The sequence below is a fragment of the Nematostella vectensis genome, chromosome 10, assembly GCF_932526225.1.
Source record: "Nematostella vectensis chromosome 10, jaNemVect1.1, whole genome shotgun sequence".
Lineage (NCBI taxonomy): Eukaryota > Metazoa > Cnidaria > Anthozoa > Actiniaria > Edwardsiidae > Nematostella > Nematostella vectensis.
The window spans coordinates 11,371,162-11,388,320 of NC_064043.1; the positions used below are offsets into that span (position 1 = coordinate 11,371,162).

Here is a 17,159-nt window from a genome sequence, read left to right on the forward strand (position 1 = left end):
GTTTATTGAGGGGGGCGTAAGGGTTTGCGGTGATGTGGTTTTGCCTTAAATCTTGCGCGGTTTTTGGGTCTTTCGTATTTTATTCCGCGGTATTGTGGTTTTCCATAGACTGCGCGGTTTTTGGTTATATTGTTTTGACGTTTTTACGGTTTTTGGTGTTTTTCTGTGCGATTTTGCGGTTATCTCACTCCTCTTACGACCCCCTTTTTATTTTATAGTCTTCCCACTCTGTTTCCATAATCTAGTAATCTTGTGCTAGTAATCTCGTACCATTGCTGCTAGTATGATCACATAGTGTTGCTGTCTTACCAGGTCATCACCGTTTGGATTGTACCCCAAGGAAATCGACGAGGGCAGGGAGGTCATTATATCTAAGACTGGTACGTGACTACCTTTCCCCCTTCTTCTCGATCTTAACCCAGCTGGTTTGATGAAAAATATTGCAGTATAACTGAAACACTTTAACCTTGTCGAGGGAATCATGGGAAAGTTTCAACACTTCATTTTAATAAGAACGTTCAGTTGAGGCTGGGCCGTTCTTATTGCAAGGCTGAATATGTTCTTACGGATGTTCTTAGGTATTATCTAAGTAGATATTATCTAGTTTTGCAAATTGCAAGTACCCACCAGCTAGTTTATCTGAAAATATGTAATACCTATAAAATATTTAAAAACGAATAAGAAAATTAAAAATGATAAATAGCAATAATATTCAAGGTAGCTTTTATGAACACAATTTGAGTTTACATTTTAGAACCCTGGAGACTGGACATGTTCTTATAATTTGATGAAATCTCAGGCTGAAGTATCGTGATCCGTATTTGCGTTCTGTAACTCGCTCAAAAATAGTAAACAAACAAAGTGAGAAATCTAATCGATCAAAACTTCTATTTGTGTGGAATCACACAAAGTATAATGCTGTCAAGGAATTTAGTTCGAGTTAAAGTCGCATTGTCATCAGTTTTCTTGCGGTCGATCACATAACAATCTCCGATGATTTTTAACGGAAAACGCAAAAAAAAAATATTTAAAAATTGTAAAAGCAGTGTGTCTATTGGAAGTGTTTTTGAGGATGTAACTGATAATTTGGAGCGGATGATCTGTTAAATAGCGCGGATTCTAATAGATTCTTTTGCTATCTCTTGTCGGTTTAGGTTTCCGTCGGCCCTCTGGATGTAAACTGGCGGCTTTAACTTGGAGTTATCGGAGCTCCATTTAACGAGGTTCCATTAAATAACTTATGTTCATTTTATAATCCAGGAAAAGCCGAGGAGGTAAAGCCTCGAAGCCGGACCAGTAGTAGTAGCTCTAGCAACCATTCTCGAAGAAGCCGATCACGAGGCAGCAACGGAAGCCGGGGTAAAGCACAAAGTCCATCTGGAAGTCGCTCACGAAGTCGTTCCCGATCGCGAAGTCAGAGCCAAAGTCGATCCCGATCAAGAAGCCGTAGCCGAAGTCGTTCCCGATCACGTAGTCGGAGCCGAAGTAGTTCCCGATCACGTAGTCGGAGCCGAAGTCGTTCCCGATCACGAAGTTTAAGTGGTGGCAGCAGTCAGTCAACTCGAAACTCGAGTCCTGCGGGAAGCAAGAAGAGTACCCCAAGATCATCTAAAGGTACCTTGACCTCGATGGCAAATAACTTGTCCTACGCCGCAAGTACTATGCGGTTTTCTAAAAAGGTTGCCTGTTGACCTGATATTGAGTATCAGTATCTCAAAATCAGCTTCAGAACCAGTACAGTTAAACCCCATGTGTAAGAACCTAGTGATTTAAGAACCTGTAGGCAGAAGCATTGGATTTTAATACCTCAAAATGTAAGAACCAACTAAGCCAAAATAATTAAATTAAAAGGTTCTTTTATGATGGGTTACTACATTGAAAATGGGACAAATTAAGGGCCTTTAAAATATATATTTGCTAAACATTTTGCTGGTCCTTTAAAATATGATTACAGATACAACATACATACAGTAGGATAACTCTATAGCATAATGGCTAAGTATTCAGTCACACTTCGGTATTGTAAATCCTACGTCTGATTTGAGCAACTATCTTGCCTTAATTTTTAGTATGTACCCCGAAATAAAAGAACATGTTTTGTCAAATCTGAAAAAACTTAGGTTCTTATACGCGGGCTTTTACTAGCATTATTCCTGACTTTCATACATTAATCTTCATGTTATCTGTAGCGACTCGCTGATTTTTCACGGTCGCTTCAGGCGGACAGTTGGAACCTGCCACACGTGGTCTATTGAATGATATCTATTGCTTTCAAAAGTACCCTTTCCCATATAACCACGGGTCTCTGTTGTTTTATAGACAGCGCGAGTTAAGCACTTTAGAAGTACTCTTTGAAAAACTAACCATAACGCCTTTTCGACATGTAGCCAGCCCAAGGTCGAGTCAACTGGAATCGTTGCAGCGCGAGTTGGCGGAGAAGCACGAGTCCCAGCTTAACGAGTTACGCGAGCAAAGAGCGCGGCTCGAGGAATTGCAGCAACAGCTATCTGCGGAGCAGGCCAAGCAGAGGGAACAGCAGCTCTTGCTGGAGGAAAAGCAGAAGACTGTGACGGAGGAGCAGCAGAAGCTTATTCAGGCGCAAATTGACGAACAGAGGGAGAGACAGAAAAGGTACTGTGGGGAGAGGGAGGGGGAAGGTAGAAGCTTATTCAGGCGCAAATTGACGAACAGAGGGAGGGACAGAAAAGGTACTGTGGGGGAGAGGGAGGGGGAGAGTAGAAGTTTATTCAGGCGCAAATTGACGAGCAGAGGGAGGGACAGAAAAGGTACTGTGGGGGAGAGGGAGGGGGGAGTAGAAGCTTGTACAGGCGCAAATTGACGAACAGAGGGAGGGACAGAAAAGGTACTGTGGGGGAGAGAGAGGGGGAGAGTAGAAGCTTATTCAGGCGCAGATTGACGAACAGAGGGAGAGACAGAAACGGTACTGTGGGGGAGAGGGAGGGGAAAGGTAGAAGCTTATTCAGGCGCAAATTGACGAACAGAGGGAGAGACAGAAAAGGTACTGTGGGGGAGAGGGAGGGGGAGAGTAGAAGCTTATTTAGGCGCAAATTGACGAGCAGTGGGAGAGACAGAAAAGGTACTGTGGGGGAGAGGGAGGGGGGTACAGTAGAAGCTTATTCAGGCGCAAATTGACGAGCAGAGGGAGAGACAGAAAAGGTACTGTGGGGGAGAGGGAGGGGGAGAGTAGAAGTTTGTACAGGCGCAGATTGACGAGAAGAGAGAGAGACAGAAAAGGTACTGTGGGGGAGAGAGAGGGGGAGAGTAGAAGTTTGTACAGGCGCAGATTGACAAGAAGAGGGAGAGACAGAAAAGGTACTGTGGGGGAGAAGGAGGGGAGAGTAGAAGTTTGTACAGGCGCAGATTGACGAGAGAGGGAGAGAGATACAGAAACGGTGCTGTGATGCTGATGTTGTTTCGATGTTGGAGAATCGCTTTCATCAGTCCTAACGTAGCTAATTGCTTACCAGGTTACAAGAAGAGCAAGAGCGCCTTCAGGAAAAACAAGAAGATTTCCTCCGTAAACAAAAAGAGCAACAGGAGCAGCTACTACAGCAGCAGCTTAACCAATCACAGACGCTCCAGCTACAACAGCAGCAACTCGCTCAAATGCTGGCAAACAGTCTGCAAGCCAAACAAGACAAGGCCATCGGCACCGATCAACCAGAAGTGACGTCACCAAGAGCGACTCCGAGGGCGTCCCCTAGAGCTTCTCCTAGGGCGTCCCCTAGGGATCAATCCTCGCATTCTTCTCCTCGAAACTCTAGGAACAGCTCGAGAAAGTCTTCTCCCAAGCCATCTCCAAGGTCTTCACGTCCAACCTCCAGCCGGAAGTTGAGCCGCAAGTCGAGCCGGAAGTCATCCCGTCCCACTTCCGGTCAGCAGTCTCCCGTGAATGTGAGCGGAAGTGATACGGACAGCTCGGACTCGGACTCGTCTGTGTCGTCCAAGGCGTCAGAGGGAAAGCCTGACAAGAGTGCGCCTGATGTGGCCGACGGAGGTCCGGGCGGAGAGGAGGAAGGGCCGCCAAATGTGCAGTTCCACGTGTCTGGTGATAATGAGGCGTGTCTTGTTACCAAAGGCTCACACGGCTTGTTGATCTGTGAGTAATGACGCTTGAAACCTAGCCATAGGTTTCACAATACTTACTTAGCAATTATGAATCAGCGTTCATTATTACATTTAGCTGTCAGGGAATAATCGACCATGTAAAAAGCCTAAGCCACTGAAATGTATTCACAGCTCGCCGACCACCAGATGAGGACCCTGCGATCGAGACGCGCCCCATCCCCAGGAAGGTGAAGGTTGGCGACGAGGTGCTGGCCCGCTGGGCAGATGAGGGCTGGTACTACAGAGGTACTTATATATGCTCGTTTACGCATAACCATTTCTTGTTCTATATGACCATCACTGGCAACTCGAGACAAACACTGCAAAACTGCAGTCACAAACTGCAAAAACGTTTTCGTCTTTCAAAAAGGTTTTTTTTCATATACGCATACATGTTCAAAAAATTAGTGATTGTTTACAAATTATTATTCTACGCTTTTTTTCAATATAATAAGACTGGAGAGGCTTAGTAAATAGTCGATGTTCTTCGTGTGAGCAAATACCGAATGCCATTTGTCGGATTTCTAAATAAGCTGGCTGCGAACACATTTGATTGGCGGATGAGTATTTGCAGTTTGGACGTCGAGACTCCATAGTGGATGGCAGTGTAGTAATGGAACGGCGCTAACACTATCCTTCACTTTTTATGGTGATCTCTGACTCGTTCCATTCCTCGTTTTCAGGGACTGTGCGTCAGGACTGTGCGGACGGTACATATTTTGTGGAGGACAGTGTGGGTGACTTGGAGCAGATTCATCGAAGTGACATGATCACAGATGAAGATGACGCAGATAACGTGATTAAGGTAAGCTCTGAGTCAGAGAGTAAGCACGAGTCAAAGTCTGCGACTAAAAAAGGTCAACTTTGCGGCTAAAAGCGGTCAAATTGGCCACTTTAAGCGGTCAAATTTCCGTCTACAAGCGGTCAAATTTGCGATAGATTTTTCATAATGCGACCGATGAATAACCAACAAACATCTGCAATAGCACAGGTTCGATATACGCCCCCAAGACATTTATTTACTGTACTTTTAGAAGAAAACATAGACCTTTTATTTGTAAGCATATCGCGCCTGGCTATTGGAGGTCTCTTAGATTACAAAACTGTCTAGCGATAATTAAAATTCTAATCAATAAACTGGTGGATATCCTAGCAGTTAAACACAAGCTCATGAGATCACAAGGTGTGCGTGCCATTAGCACGTCGCACAGCCAATCGAAGCTCTTGCTTTGAAATGTGCGACTTAAACATGTTTTTTTTTTGTTTCCTCACACTTTTTGTTTGTATGTACGCAGCCTGGTGATCCCATCGTTGGTTTGCATCCGAACTTTTCCTACAGCTACGCCCCAGGTGAGTAAAGGACAAATAGCCTGCCTCGTTAAAGAAGGCCATTGATACCGCCATGTCCCCGCACAAGTACTCGTGTTTATCTCCAGGTTTTTTTGGCCACCTTCCTTCTATACCTTGCATGAAGTATGTCCTCCTTTTATCCTCTTGACCGGTCCGCACTCGTGTTTATCTCCAGGTCTTTTGGCCGCCGACCCGGTCCATACTAACATCTCCCCTATATCTTTATTGGAGAATGTACTCCTTTATCCTCTTGACCGGTCTTTTGGCCGCCGACCCGGTCCCGGCCTTTATTAGAGTCTGTACTCCTATTCCCTTCATCTCCTCTCGACAGGCCCCTACCCTTATTTATCTCAAAGACATAGCCTTCTAATATTCCCTCTGTCCATAATCCGTACTATATTTTCCTTTCTAGGTGTCGTGATAAGCCTGGAGGCGGGAAACATGCACCAAACGCGCTACTATGACGGGATCGAGGCCCTGCTTCCGAGAGAGGAACTCTACAAACTCACGCCGGAAAAATTTGAGAGTGACTGCGCATATATCCTGGCATGCGAGGAAAGCCTTGTCGGCCAGGCAGTGGTGGCCAGGAATGACAAGGATGGTACATTTAACCTTGGTAAGGGCACCGGGAATGTCAGGAAAAATTAAAATTGTTCAGATATTCTTAGCAAGGGTGGTAAAATCAAAGATATGAAATAAATGAATCAAAGAGATTAGCTATATAATATTTGGCGTAGTGGGTGTGTTTGTTCTGAGGCAGTACATATTGGCGACTTCGCAAAATCAGAAGTATTCACCCTTTAAAAAACGTCATTGCAAATGGCAAATTCCGATTGGCAAATGGCAGTTCTACGACAGAAGGGTATTAGTATATTTCAACCAAAAATTCAGGCCATCGATGTATGACTCTGACATCGCTGGAGTTCATTTATAACCTTTATGTTTGCGAATATTAAGTATCTCTACACCTTTCGGTCTTGGAATTGTCATCCGCCCTTGCCGTTTGTACTGACTTTTTTAATTACAAACATGACATGTTTGTAATCGTTCTCAATATATTAATTAGTCTGCTATTTAATAAGAATGTCAGTAAAATGTGGCGGTGATGGGCTGTCAGATTGAGATGATAGGCAAGAGAGCTATATTGATTGAACCATGCTTTCTATTGAACTTATTATAGGAGGGCTAAAGCTATATCATATTATGTATTTAACGGATATATAATATAGGACGAAAGTAATTGAACCATGTTTTCTACTGATTAATTATAGGAGGGCTATTAGCTATACCATATTTTGTATTTAACGGATATATTATAAGAGGACTATATTGATTGAACAATGTTTTCTATTGAACTTATTATAGGAAGGCTATAGATAAATTCCATATTTTGTATTTAACTGATATATTTTGCTATAGGAACCGTGCGAGAGCGGGTCGGTAACGGACGACAGTATATCATTGAATGGGCGGATCAGACAGTACAGCTCCAGGTATTGTCACGTGACCACAAATATTATGACGTCACCATAATCACCCAGCGACGCGACTTTTATTACCAACAATACAAAAATAATCACCTCCATCATGTTTATCATAAAACAATCATCTCCTTTATTATTATTATTATTATTATTATCTTTATCATCATAAAAAATAATCATCATCTATCATCTAACTATCTGTTAACACTATTATAACTATCTGTTAACACTGTTATAACTATCTGTCAACACTATTATAACTGTCTGTAAACACTGTTATAACAATCCGTCAAAACTGTCATTTATTGCGCAGAGCTCTGGGTACATGTTCGGCGCGCATACCAAGAGGCACCCGCTGGCCATAGGTGACCGCGTGCTCGCCCTGGCTGACGCCGCCTCCTATGTCTACATCCCAGGGTGGGTCACGGGGAGTAACGGCAGACGACTTGTCGTCAAGTTTTGTAATGGAAAAAGGTGAGTAAAAATAGGGGAATGGCAGACCGTTTGCCATGGCTTTTTTTTTAGAGGGGGACAAAACTAATTATTAGCACAAAAGTATCCAAAGTTCATTCTTTTGTTGTCTTTTTTTTCTCAGCTCCAGCCATGTGGACCCCCTGCAGTGCTTCTGGTTATCACGTGATTACTACGACGGTGTTGTAGATTTCTTTCTCAAGAAAACAAAGGAAGGTTCTCCGTGACAATGCGAAACTCCTTTAAGCCACCGCGAATAACAAAGAATCCCTTGAAGGATCTTCTTCGAAAATATGAAGAAAGAAGAAGGAAACGGCCTGAAGTCTCGGAATAGAGACATTATTGTCAGCTATGAATATAGGATCCAGATTAAAATACCTTCATCGCGAGCTCCCTGTGGCTTGGGACCAAAGCGAGGCTACGTGTTTATAATGCACGCTTTTTTTCCCATTACAGACTGTAGGATAGATCGAAGGATGCTTCGGTGTCGCAACGCCGACAGTCTGTTGTTTCATCTAGATTAAATGACATTGTAAGGAAAGATTGCTCTCGACACGTATGATTGTAGATTCTAAAAGAGCGTGCTTTGCGCTCGCTTTCCCATCCCTATTTTATAAAGCTTGTTTTATTATTTCAAACATTTTGTAATTGTGACTTAAAGTATCACCCGAGATTACCCACATAGTCATCGTCTTTAGGAGAAACTACTGTGACGCATTTAAGATCAACGTTATAAAAAAATAAAGAAAGTAATTTTATGGTAGAAAATATTTGTTTGTGTTCTAGATTGCTACAGGTTTTCAATTATTGATTATCACTAAGTACGTTTTGTTATAAAAGCTATGGTTACTCTAAATTATGCTATGGACGCGTCACGAGTAATTACCTAACCTAACTATTGAAGCTTTGAATCATTGCACACCAAACCCTGGCTCCGGATCAAGATGGATCTTCTAGCTTGTTTTACGATTTGAAAAGTTTTGTAATATATGTAGTATACATAGTGACTTTGTGCTTCGCAGGGATCATCCCACAAAGCCATTGTCTTTAGGATAAAATACTGTCACGTCTTTAAAATAATCAAAATAAATAAAGAATAATATTTGTTTGCGTTCCAAACTGTCCTAGGTATTCAATTATTAATTGAAATACGCTTTGTTTAAATAATTGGGTCCTCTAGGTGTTCTATAGCAGTCATTTGCTCAGCGGCCCTCATCCGATGGCGTCACGAGTAATTACGCAGTTAAGTGATTGACTTGATATGTTGGTACTTTTTCGTTTACTGTGAAAGCTTTAATTATCATGCACCTTAGCCCGGTTTGTTAAGATGGTTCTACGAGCAGAAACAGTATTCATGTTTCAGAAGGTGAGAAATTGCTCTCGTCATAAATCCCGTTTCCCTTTCAAATCAACAAAGCCGTAGTTTGTTTTTATTTTAGCACTTTTAGTGAACAACGAAGAATGTTCTATCTTATTTCTGGAAAATCCATTGTACAAAGTTTGCGCTACGATAAATACTTTGTGTATCATGTTGGAAATTAAAGTAAAATGAAAAAGTCCATTTGAGATGCTAAAACAGCCAAAAAACCTTATTAGTTGATGACGTTATGTGTATCTTTTTACTTTTTTTTTCTCTCAAATTTAATGCAATTTATATTCTACTTGTTTTATTAACTTTAGCGATTCTTACATTTATCAGTAAGCTAGAAGAAAAACTTGAAACATAAGAAATTGGAAGTTAATAATTAATGGTTGACTTAAAATAGCTTTTTTTCTTTTAAAATCGAAGTGCCTGCGACCTCAGCTCCCACCAAAAAGAAACGGTATAATTCGAAGAATAGCGACAAAAAATAAAGCCAATTGTGGGTAGCTAAAAAGGGGGCCGAAACAAGGGTTTCAAAAAAAAGTATTTATTGTTCTTCTGTGGATTTCCTTGTATTTTGTTCAAAGTCAAAGTCACATATTTGAAAATAGGGGAACCAGGGCCAGCTCGGTCCAACCCTAGATCCGCCCCCGCTAACTGTCTCTTTTCTAGATCATCTCAACGTTGTGTTTCTCACTCCTCGTACTCGTGCTATGGTCATCTGCCGAGGGACATGTCTGCCCTCAAGGGACATGTTACGCAGGGTCCTTCTCAAGAAAGGAGCACGTGAACAAGGGACGTTATCTGTTGGGGTCCTCGTACAGGAACCTCAGCTCAGTGGCGGGTCCTCAGGCGTGTCACTCGGCGTGTGTAGGCGACTGTCGGTGTCGAGCGTTCCAGATGTCGGGCAAGCGATGCGAACTGCTTGATGAAGACAAGGATTCGGTGCCGAGCAGTAGATTTGGCTCTGATGAAAGCTACGAGTACTATGATCTCCAACAAAGAATAGTCAAAGCGGTGAGTTTTTGCCGAAGGGATTTTTTTTACTGTTCTCTTCCGGCTCTTGTTATCGCTTTGCTGTTGCTAGTTTCTCTGCGTCAACTCTTTGAACAATCACCATCATACTTCTTAGCCTGGTCATATTACATTTATTACTGTACTTTTTTTTATTTCTTTTTTCTAGTCGTTACTTTGTGTTCCTCATCATCACCATCATCCCTATATTTCTTTGTCCTCATATTAATTAAAATTAACATAGCATTATCAAATAGGACTCAAATAGGACATGATTTATCCATATTTTCCTGCATTAGTAAAGGTATTACGAGTCCCATATTTTTATCCAAGAACTATCAATTGGGAATATCCATTTTGCACCAACAACGTAATTTTAAAAAGGTGTACACTCTAAGCTTAACACTTCTCAACTAACCTCGATTTATCAGAAAATAATAGACCATAGCCTAAATAACACATTTTTGCAGAAACAAATTGTAATAATCTTGGTGATGGATTCTCTACTAAGATCTTTATGCATTGTGTTGTTTTTAGACATCGTTACTCAACGCTCCCGCAGACTGTGGTAACGGATGCTGCGCCCAGCACAAATGCCTGAATGGTGGGACATGTGTCGAGCGCTGCAAAGATCCAAAACTCAAGTTTTCTTGCAATTGCCGCCCACCCTGGAGCGGGAGGTTTTGTGGGAAACGCGTGTACAGTTCATGTTGGGAAAAGCACGCATTCGCAACCCACAACGGCGAAAACCTAATTGATGGACTGTACACTCTTCGTACAAGCAACGGAGAGGAATTTCTTACTTATTGCCTATTTACGTCAGCGGTAGTTTGGACCCTGATCGAATCATTTGCATTCAGATACCGAGAAGAGTTCAAGGACAAGCCATTTTTCGTAAACTACACACTTCCATATAACCCATCTCAACCAATATGGGAGAAATTCCGACTTTCCCGTGATGCCATGCTCCACGTAAGGGCGAATTCATCTCGTTTCAAAAGTGAATGCGCTTATAACAAGCGAGATCAAATAACAGGCTTTCCAAAAGATAGCATATTAGCAGATTTGTCAGAATATGACATCATGCAACATACTGAGAAGTCTGGATCGTGTGTTACACTTGAAACGGCTTTCATCCGTGGCCAAGAATGTTCGTCTACACCATGTACAGTTTCTGCGTGGCATATAAAGAATCATCATCTACATTTTGACACGACATCTAATGCACAATGTACATACAAGCCTACTGGATCTGTCGCAAGCGAAGACAGCTTTGGATACTATTTCAATGCCAACCCAGAATCAACCTGCAGTGAAAACGACGACTCCACGACACAATGGTGGCTCGGAGAAGAATTATTGTGACGCCATCATCATCGTCATCATCATCATCATCATCATCATCATCATCATCATCATCATCATCATCATCATCAACAACCCAGAATCAACCTACATACAAAATGACGACTCCACGACACAGTGTTGACTTGGAGAAAATGTATAATGAAGTCATCATCATCATCGTCATCATCATCACCAACCCAGAATCAACCTACAGACAAAATGACGACACCACGACACAGTGTTGACTTGGAGAAAATGTATAATGAAGTCATCATCATCATCACCAAGAATCAATCTACAGTGAAAGTGGCAACTCCTCGACACAGTGTGTTGACTTGTAGAAAATGTATAGTGACAATATCATCATTATCATCGCCATCATCATCAAGAAACAGGAGGTCAGACTGATAGACGGAAGAAATCGAGAGATTGGGATTGATAAGCGACAGCTAGTAAAACTGAGACCCGCGAACTCATGATGGACCGTTTAGTGTTCAGAAGATGGAACCCTCATCATGGAAGATGGAACCGCTATTGCCGCAGGAACTCCTCAACTTAGAGGCTTGAAGCTTCACAGAGTAGCACTAAGATGCTGCTGCTGATGATGATCCATCATAACCATCATATACGTTTCCCTAATTTGATTATTCTGCATTTAATTTCGGTATGCGCAACGATAGAACGCCAAAGTTACCGTGATACTGCTTGAGGTAGTTTATGAGGGCTTGCTCTATTCGCGTTTGAGGTTTATTTTGATTGAGCTACACACGAGACGTTTTAAAATTCGAAAACAGTTCCGCGTGTTTTTTGTTGTGTTCCTATATCCGCGAAAGGAACTGAATAAATTATCACTTAACGGAACGGTTGTTCCGTTTAGAGGTGAAGAATCGGAACGCTTATGGCACGCTTCGGAACAAAAGGACTTGTTTGTACAATGAAGAACAAAATGTTCCCTTTTCGAAGTCCACAAAGGAACTGTTGGTCCTAATTGATGCAATTAGGAACAACAGTTCCTTTTTTGACGCGTTCCCAATTGAGGACCACCACTCAAAAAGAACAAAAGTTCCTGTTTGCTACGGTTAATAGACTTAAAAGGGAACGCCTGTTCCTAAGTGGTTAAAAGTATAGGAACAGTGGGACCGATTTGGCCTAAATGGTGCCGTTTCTTTGCGAAAAGGAACAAAAAAAGGGCCACAATGGACCGAAGTGGGGTGTTCCCTTTTTCGAAAACATGAACAAAAGTTCCGCATCTATGGTTTTGTTTCTCAATCTCAAAAGATATGATCTTTCAAAGCGATGCCTAGACTCGCACAAGCTGTGCAAAAGCAAGGGCATGCCGAGGCTTGCTTGGGCATGCCATTTTGGTTTATCGTGCCCCCAACCAATAGACTGCTGCCACTATTTCGAGGCTGTCGCGTGGCAGTGATTGATTGGCTCTTTTCACGTATTTGATAGCATTAAACATGCGGTACGCCGCATACGTTTCTCATTCTCGCATTAACCGTTGCTGACAAGAGATGGTAAAGCAGGGTAATGTGATAAACTGGTCGCTTCTTCCAAATGCTGCGAAGAAACCAAAAAGAATGCACTTAGAAGAAGACGAAAATGACGGGCTGTTTCACTGCCCTGTACCAGACTGCCATAACGATGGGTTTGGAACTCAAAGAGGGTGTAGAAAACACGTCAAGAAAAAGCACCCATGGTTTTATTACTTTGATGAGAAACCCAGCGACTCAGACATCGAAGCTTCCCGAAGCCAAATGGAAAAGGAGAAGGGGCAACGACGTTCAAGTAATGGCGTCCCATCGTTTGACATGTCTTGCACGTTTGCTGAGCAATTTACCGCGTGGCTCAAGGGCAGTGGTGGGGGCTGCAAAAGTGATCGACAAGCGCAGCAACTGGTTAGCAAATGCTTGAAGTTTCTGAAATTTTGCAGCGAGGACGAAGATCATCTCACATTAGATATTGTGGACTTTTGCTTGTGTTCGCCTAATCTACTTTTCAAATTTGCCGATTCAATGCAGAGCGAGTGGCAGTTGGGTCATGCCGGTCGAATCGGATACCTGGACGCCATTGCAGAACTAGTGACCTACAGGAAAGTAAACGGAGTATCGGAAGCGGTGCTTAGAGGGCTGTCTACGACGGACACATACTTGAAAAAGGTGCGTAAGACCGTCTCAAAAATGATGCGACTACAGTGGACTAGCGATTTAGACATCGATGTGCTAGAGGCCAAAGGGCACTGGGCAACCATGGACGAGCTCCTTGGTGTGGTGTCTCGCTACTTGCCCCGCTACGAGGCCGTGCTGAGAACGTGCAAGGACACGCCCGACAGGGCGTCTCCGTTTGATCTGTCGTTTGCCACTAAATTTCTCGCCGTTTATCTGTTTATCCAAGTCAAGGGCTCGCGGCCAATGACGTATCAGTATCTGACTGTGGACATGGTGCGCACTGCCAAGACTAACGGAGGTTTTGTCGACCAGAAAATGTTCAAAACAGCGGGCAAGTACGGCTTCGACTCGCTCCTTCTGACCGACACAAACATGAGTGTGCTCGAGGGATACATAACCTACATTCGCCCGCTACTCAAACCCAAGTGTGAGTACGTCCTAGTTACGAGAAACGGGGGTCAGCACAACAAGCTCGGTGAGCTGATGAGCAAACTTGTGTTTGAAGCGACTGGCAAGTATGTTCACCCCACACGATACCGACAAATCGTCGAGACGTCTAGCTGCAAAGTGCTAAAAAGTGCCGATCGAAGCGCCATCTCTGAAGATCAGAAGCACAGCTCGAACGTCGCCAAAGTGCACTATCGCAAGCAGCGTTCACGCGAAGTCGCCACAAAGGCGCGCGAATGCCTCGAAAAACTACACGGCGACAGTGGCACCAAGCTGGACAAAGAGGTTCTAACGAGGCTCTCCGACCTTTCAAACTCTTCAGAGGATCAAGACGACTGCACGAAGTCGTGCTCTTCAACGGACGAAGTTCAAGAAATCTCCACACCGCCAGCAGCGAGAATGAAGCCTTCAGCCCGAAAACTACCGGCAAAGCAGAAGCGCGAAGACGCTTTTTTGATGACAGAACTGTGCCCGGCTCGCAGAAAATCGCTCCTATTTACGCCCGAAGAGGACAAGTATCTTAAAGTTGGTCTCAAAAGATACGGGTTCGGACAGTGGACTTCGATCTTAAGAGACCCCGACTTCCATTTCCAAAAAGGGAGGAGCCCCAACTCGTTGCTCAATCGAGCAAACAGAAAATACGGCACCATGGATAACCACTTAGTGGACAGGAAAGGCTAGGTGGGACATGATGTACTTACAGTCATTCTAATTTTGGCGTTTCGACATGTTTCTTTGTATTTAGTAAAACTGAATGTATCACGCCACAAGATCGGACTAACAAGCGTCTTACAAAGTGTGCATTACGAATACCCTTAATTGTATTTGTGTAGGTAAAATACCTTTAATCTCTTAAGTAATCTTGACAATTGGTATCATTACGTAGCGTTGTGCGTATATGAAGGCACACGACTTTATTAAGACTTTATGGCGACTTTGTTATACAGAGTATCAGGAAGAATATCGCGTTTACAGAATATTAAAAAGATTAAATTTGGCTGAGAAAACCGTTCAGTCTTGTTTGCCCTTTGTCTGTCGGTTGCGGTTTACGAAACTTGAGTCGGTTGCGTCGTCCCTTGGGTGTCTGGGTGAGGGAACGGCGCTTGGCCGGTGTAGTAAATGCCATATATTCTATCCCTGGTGATTCCCATCTGTCTGGTTTTGGGCTCCATGATGGGGTCTTTGGTATCTAAAAAAGCGTGAAAGGCTCGAATAATTTGATCAGCAAAAAGGTAACAAAAACACATGTTTACCTCTGGCATATCGTCACTTGAGCCTTGGCGAGGAGGGGTGTGTGTCTGGGATGGACATCCGCTGTCTCGAACCAAAGAATCTTGGTCTCTGTCTGCCTCATCGTCGCAGCTTGGTAGCGGATCCCATAAGTTTAGCTACAAATGCGCACATCGTTGGTCGAGGAGCCCCCAGCTGATTCACGCCTTCCGTCTTTCCTCAATCGCCGTCTCGCAAGCCAGAGTTCGAGTGTTGGTATGCTGACTTTTGAGCTTGTCGCTAACAAGTTGCACAAACGCTTTAGCGCTTTTCAACGCCTCGTTCTCCGAGATTGATTGCAATCTCGACGAACATCGGTGCAGCTCAGTCTCAGTCGCTCGCACCCAATGGCTCTCGAATGCCGCTCTTGCCATGACTTTCCTTTTCTCAGCCTCAGACTTCTGGTGATCCTCTCTAATCCGGCCTAGTTCCACGATTATTTCCTCGGGCATTGCATCTTCGGGGTCTTCCGGTAATAATTCCAGCAAGTTGTGTGGAACTCCCAGATCCACCAGCCTTTACTTCGGCTTTTCAGCATTTTAGATTTACGGGCCTTGTTTAGTTGCTGGTGCAAACTCCTCTCTCCTTTCATCTTCTCTAGTAAAATGTTGAGCTGTCGCTTTCGCATGCTGAAAGGCCGGCAGTTGCGATACTCAGCTTGTTGAACGTCTCTGCGTCACTGCCAGAATAGTTATCCTCGTCTCCATCTAAAAAGGTAATCTGGCATGCAACCCAGTAGGAAATCGCAGGATATATTTGCTTCCCCGGCGTAGAAACTTGAGATGCAACGACCGTCTCCTCGTCATCTCGTCCTGACTCTTCGTTTGCTGCCTGCAAAAAAAAACCCAAAAGTATATTTAAAGAAAGTAAATAGCGAAAAAATATCTTTATATAGTTTTCACAATCTTACCTCTTCAGACATTTTAGCTTGCTTCAGCTTAGACGTGCTTATGGCAGAGAAGAAAAATGAGACTTCTTTAAGTTTCGCCAGCGCTGTATCGCATTCTTCTCTTTTTGAACAAATCCACGACCACGCGTTTTCTATTTCATCTACCCTCCAGATGCATTTAAATGATATGACAGAACAGAGGTTCTGTATTGGTCCGACGAGGTGGCATTCGGCCGCATCCCTTATGAGCTTGCTGTTGAGCTGAGAGCACGGCTTACTCATAGTGAATGAACTGATTCTTGCCTTTTTCTGTCTCTTTATATAGAGTAGCCACATTGCTTTATCATTGGGTAGTTTCAGTAATGCCATTGTAAGACGGTTGTTTGTTCATTTTCAATAGGGAACACAAAGATGATTACGTAACTCAGTAGAAATAAAACAAAAGTATGCATTTCTCACAACAACATGCGTGAAACAACACCCGCTATGATTCTACTTACAAACTAACACAAGAGTAATAAATTCGATCAGTTCCCGCTATACCCGTCAAACCCGGAATACCCGGTGTATTCAGAACAAAGTTGAACGATTTCTAAATCGTAAGAAACTTACAGTTACTACTAATGTCATAGTATTGTTGAATGGAATAGATTAAGCATGAGGTCGAGACTGAATTCATAATCAAAGAATGTTCAAGTTTGTTTAGAATACACCGGATACTCCGGGTATGGCGGGTATAGCGGTTATGGCATGAATTCATCAACTAAACACATCAACTTAGCTTAGAATACACCGTGTACTCCGGATAAGGCGGATATAGCGGGTATTGCATGAATTCATTACTAAAGTACGTTGAATTTGGCTGGGAATACACCGTGTACTCCGGGAATGGCGGGTACTTCTACTCTTACTACTACTACTACTTACTACTTACTATTATTATTATTATTATTATTATTATTATTATTATTATATATATATATATATATATATATATATATATATATATATATATATATATATATAATAATAATAATATATATAATATATAATATAATATATATATATATATATATATTATATATAATATATATATATATATATATATTATATATATTATATATTATTATATATATATATATATATATATATATATATATATATATATATATATATATATATATATATATATATATATATATATATATATATATATATATATATAT

The 17,159-nt window shown here is 42.4% G+C and overlaps 3 protein-coding genes across 5 annotated transcripts in view; 2 read left to right on the forward strand and 1 right to left on the reverse strand.

Moving 5' to 3' along the window:
• Nucleotides 1–8,195, forward strand: part of LOC5498749 (von Willebrand factor A domain-containing protein 3B) — a 42,633-nt gene extending 34,438 nt beyond the window's left edge. For all 3 annotated transcript variants that reach the window (XM_048733270.1, XM_048733271.1, XM_048733272.1), the window contains exons 31-41: nucleotides 313–380; nucleotides 1,261–1,614; nucleotides 2,388–2,631; nucleotides 3,489–4,120; nucleotides 4,261–4,374; nucleotides 4,812–4,933; nucleotides 5,424–5,478; nucleotides 5,891–6,094; nucleotides 6,898–6,971; nucleotides 7,276–7,436; nucleotides 7,558–8,195. In XM_048733270.1, the coding sequence (XP_048589227.1) occupies nucleotides 313–380; nucleotides 1,261–1,614; nucleotides 2,388–2,631; nucleotides 3,489–4,120; nucleotides 4,261–4,374; nucleotides 4,812–4,933; nucleotides 5,424–5,478; nucleotides 5,891–6,094; nucleotides 6,898–6,971; nucleotides 7,276–7,436; nucleotides 7,558–7,660 (2,131 nt within the window). In that variant the 3' untranslated portion in view covers nucleotides 7,661–8,195. The remainder of the gene's footprint in view (nucleotides 1–312; nucleotides 381–1,260; nucleotides 1,615–2,387; nucleotides 2,632–3,488; nucleotides 4,121–4,260; nucleotides 4,375–4,811; nucleotides 4,934–5,423; nucleotides 5,479–5,890; nucleotides 6,095–6,897; nucleotides 6,972–7,275; nucleotides 7,437–7,557) is intronic.
• A 440-nt stretch (nucleotides 8,196–8,635) lies between these two features.
• Nucleotides 8,636–15,878, forward strand: LOC5510580. The gene is made up of 3 exons (XM_001630974.3): nucleotides 8,636–8,799; nucleotides 9,469–9,813; nucleotides 10,348–15,878. The coding sequence occupies exon 3, from the start codon at nucleotides 12,675–12,677 to the stop codon at nucleotides 14,454–14,456; it is 1,782 nt and encodes a 593-aa protein (XP_001631024.3). The 5' UTR covers nucleotides 8,636–8,799; nucleotides 9,469–9,813; nucleotides 10,348–12,674; the 3' UTR covers nucleotides 14,457–15,878.
• LOC116617643 lies at nucleotides 15,427–16,829 on the reverse strand. Its single transcript, XM_032380546.2, has 2 exons — nucleotides 15,955–16,829; nucleotides 15,427–15,875 (listed from the first exon to the last, which is right to left on the reverse strand). The coding sequence occupies exons 1-2, from the start codon at nucleotides 16,300–16,302 to the stop codon at nucleotides 15,642–15,644; spliced, it is 582 nt and encodes a 193-aa protein (XP_032236437.2). The 5' UTR covers nucleotides 16,303–16,829; the 3' UTR covers nucleotides 15,427–15,641.
• Nucleotides 16,830–17,159: the final 330 nt, after the last annotated feature.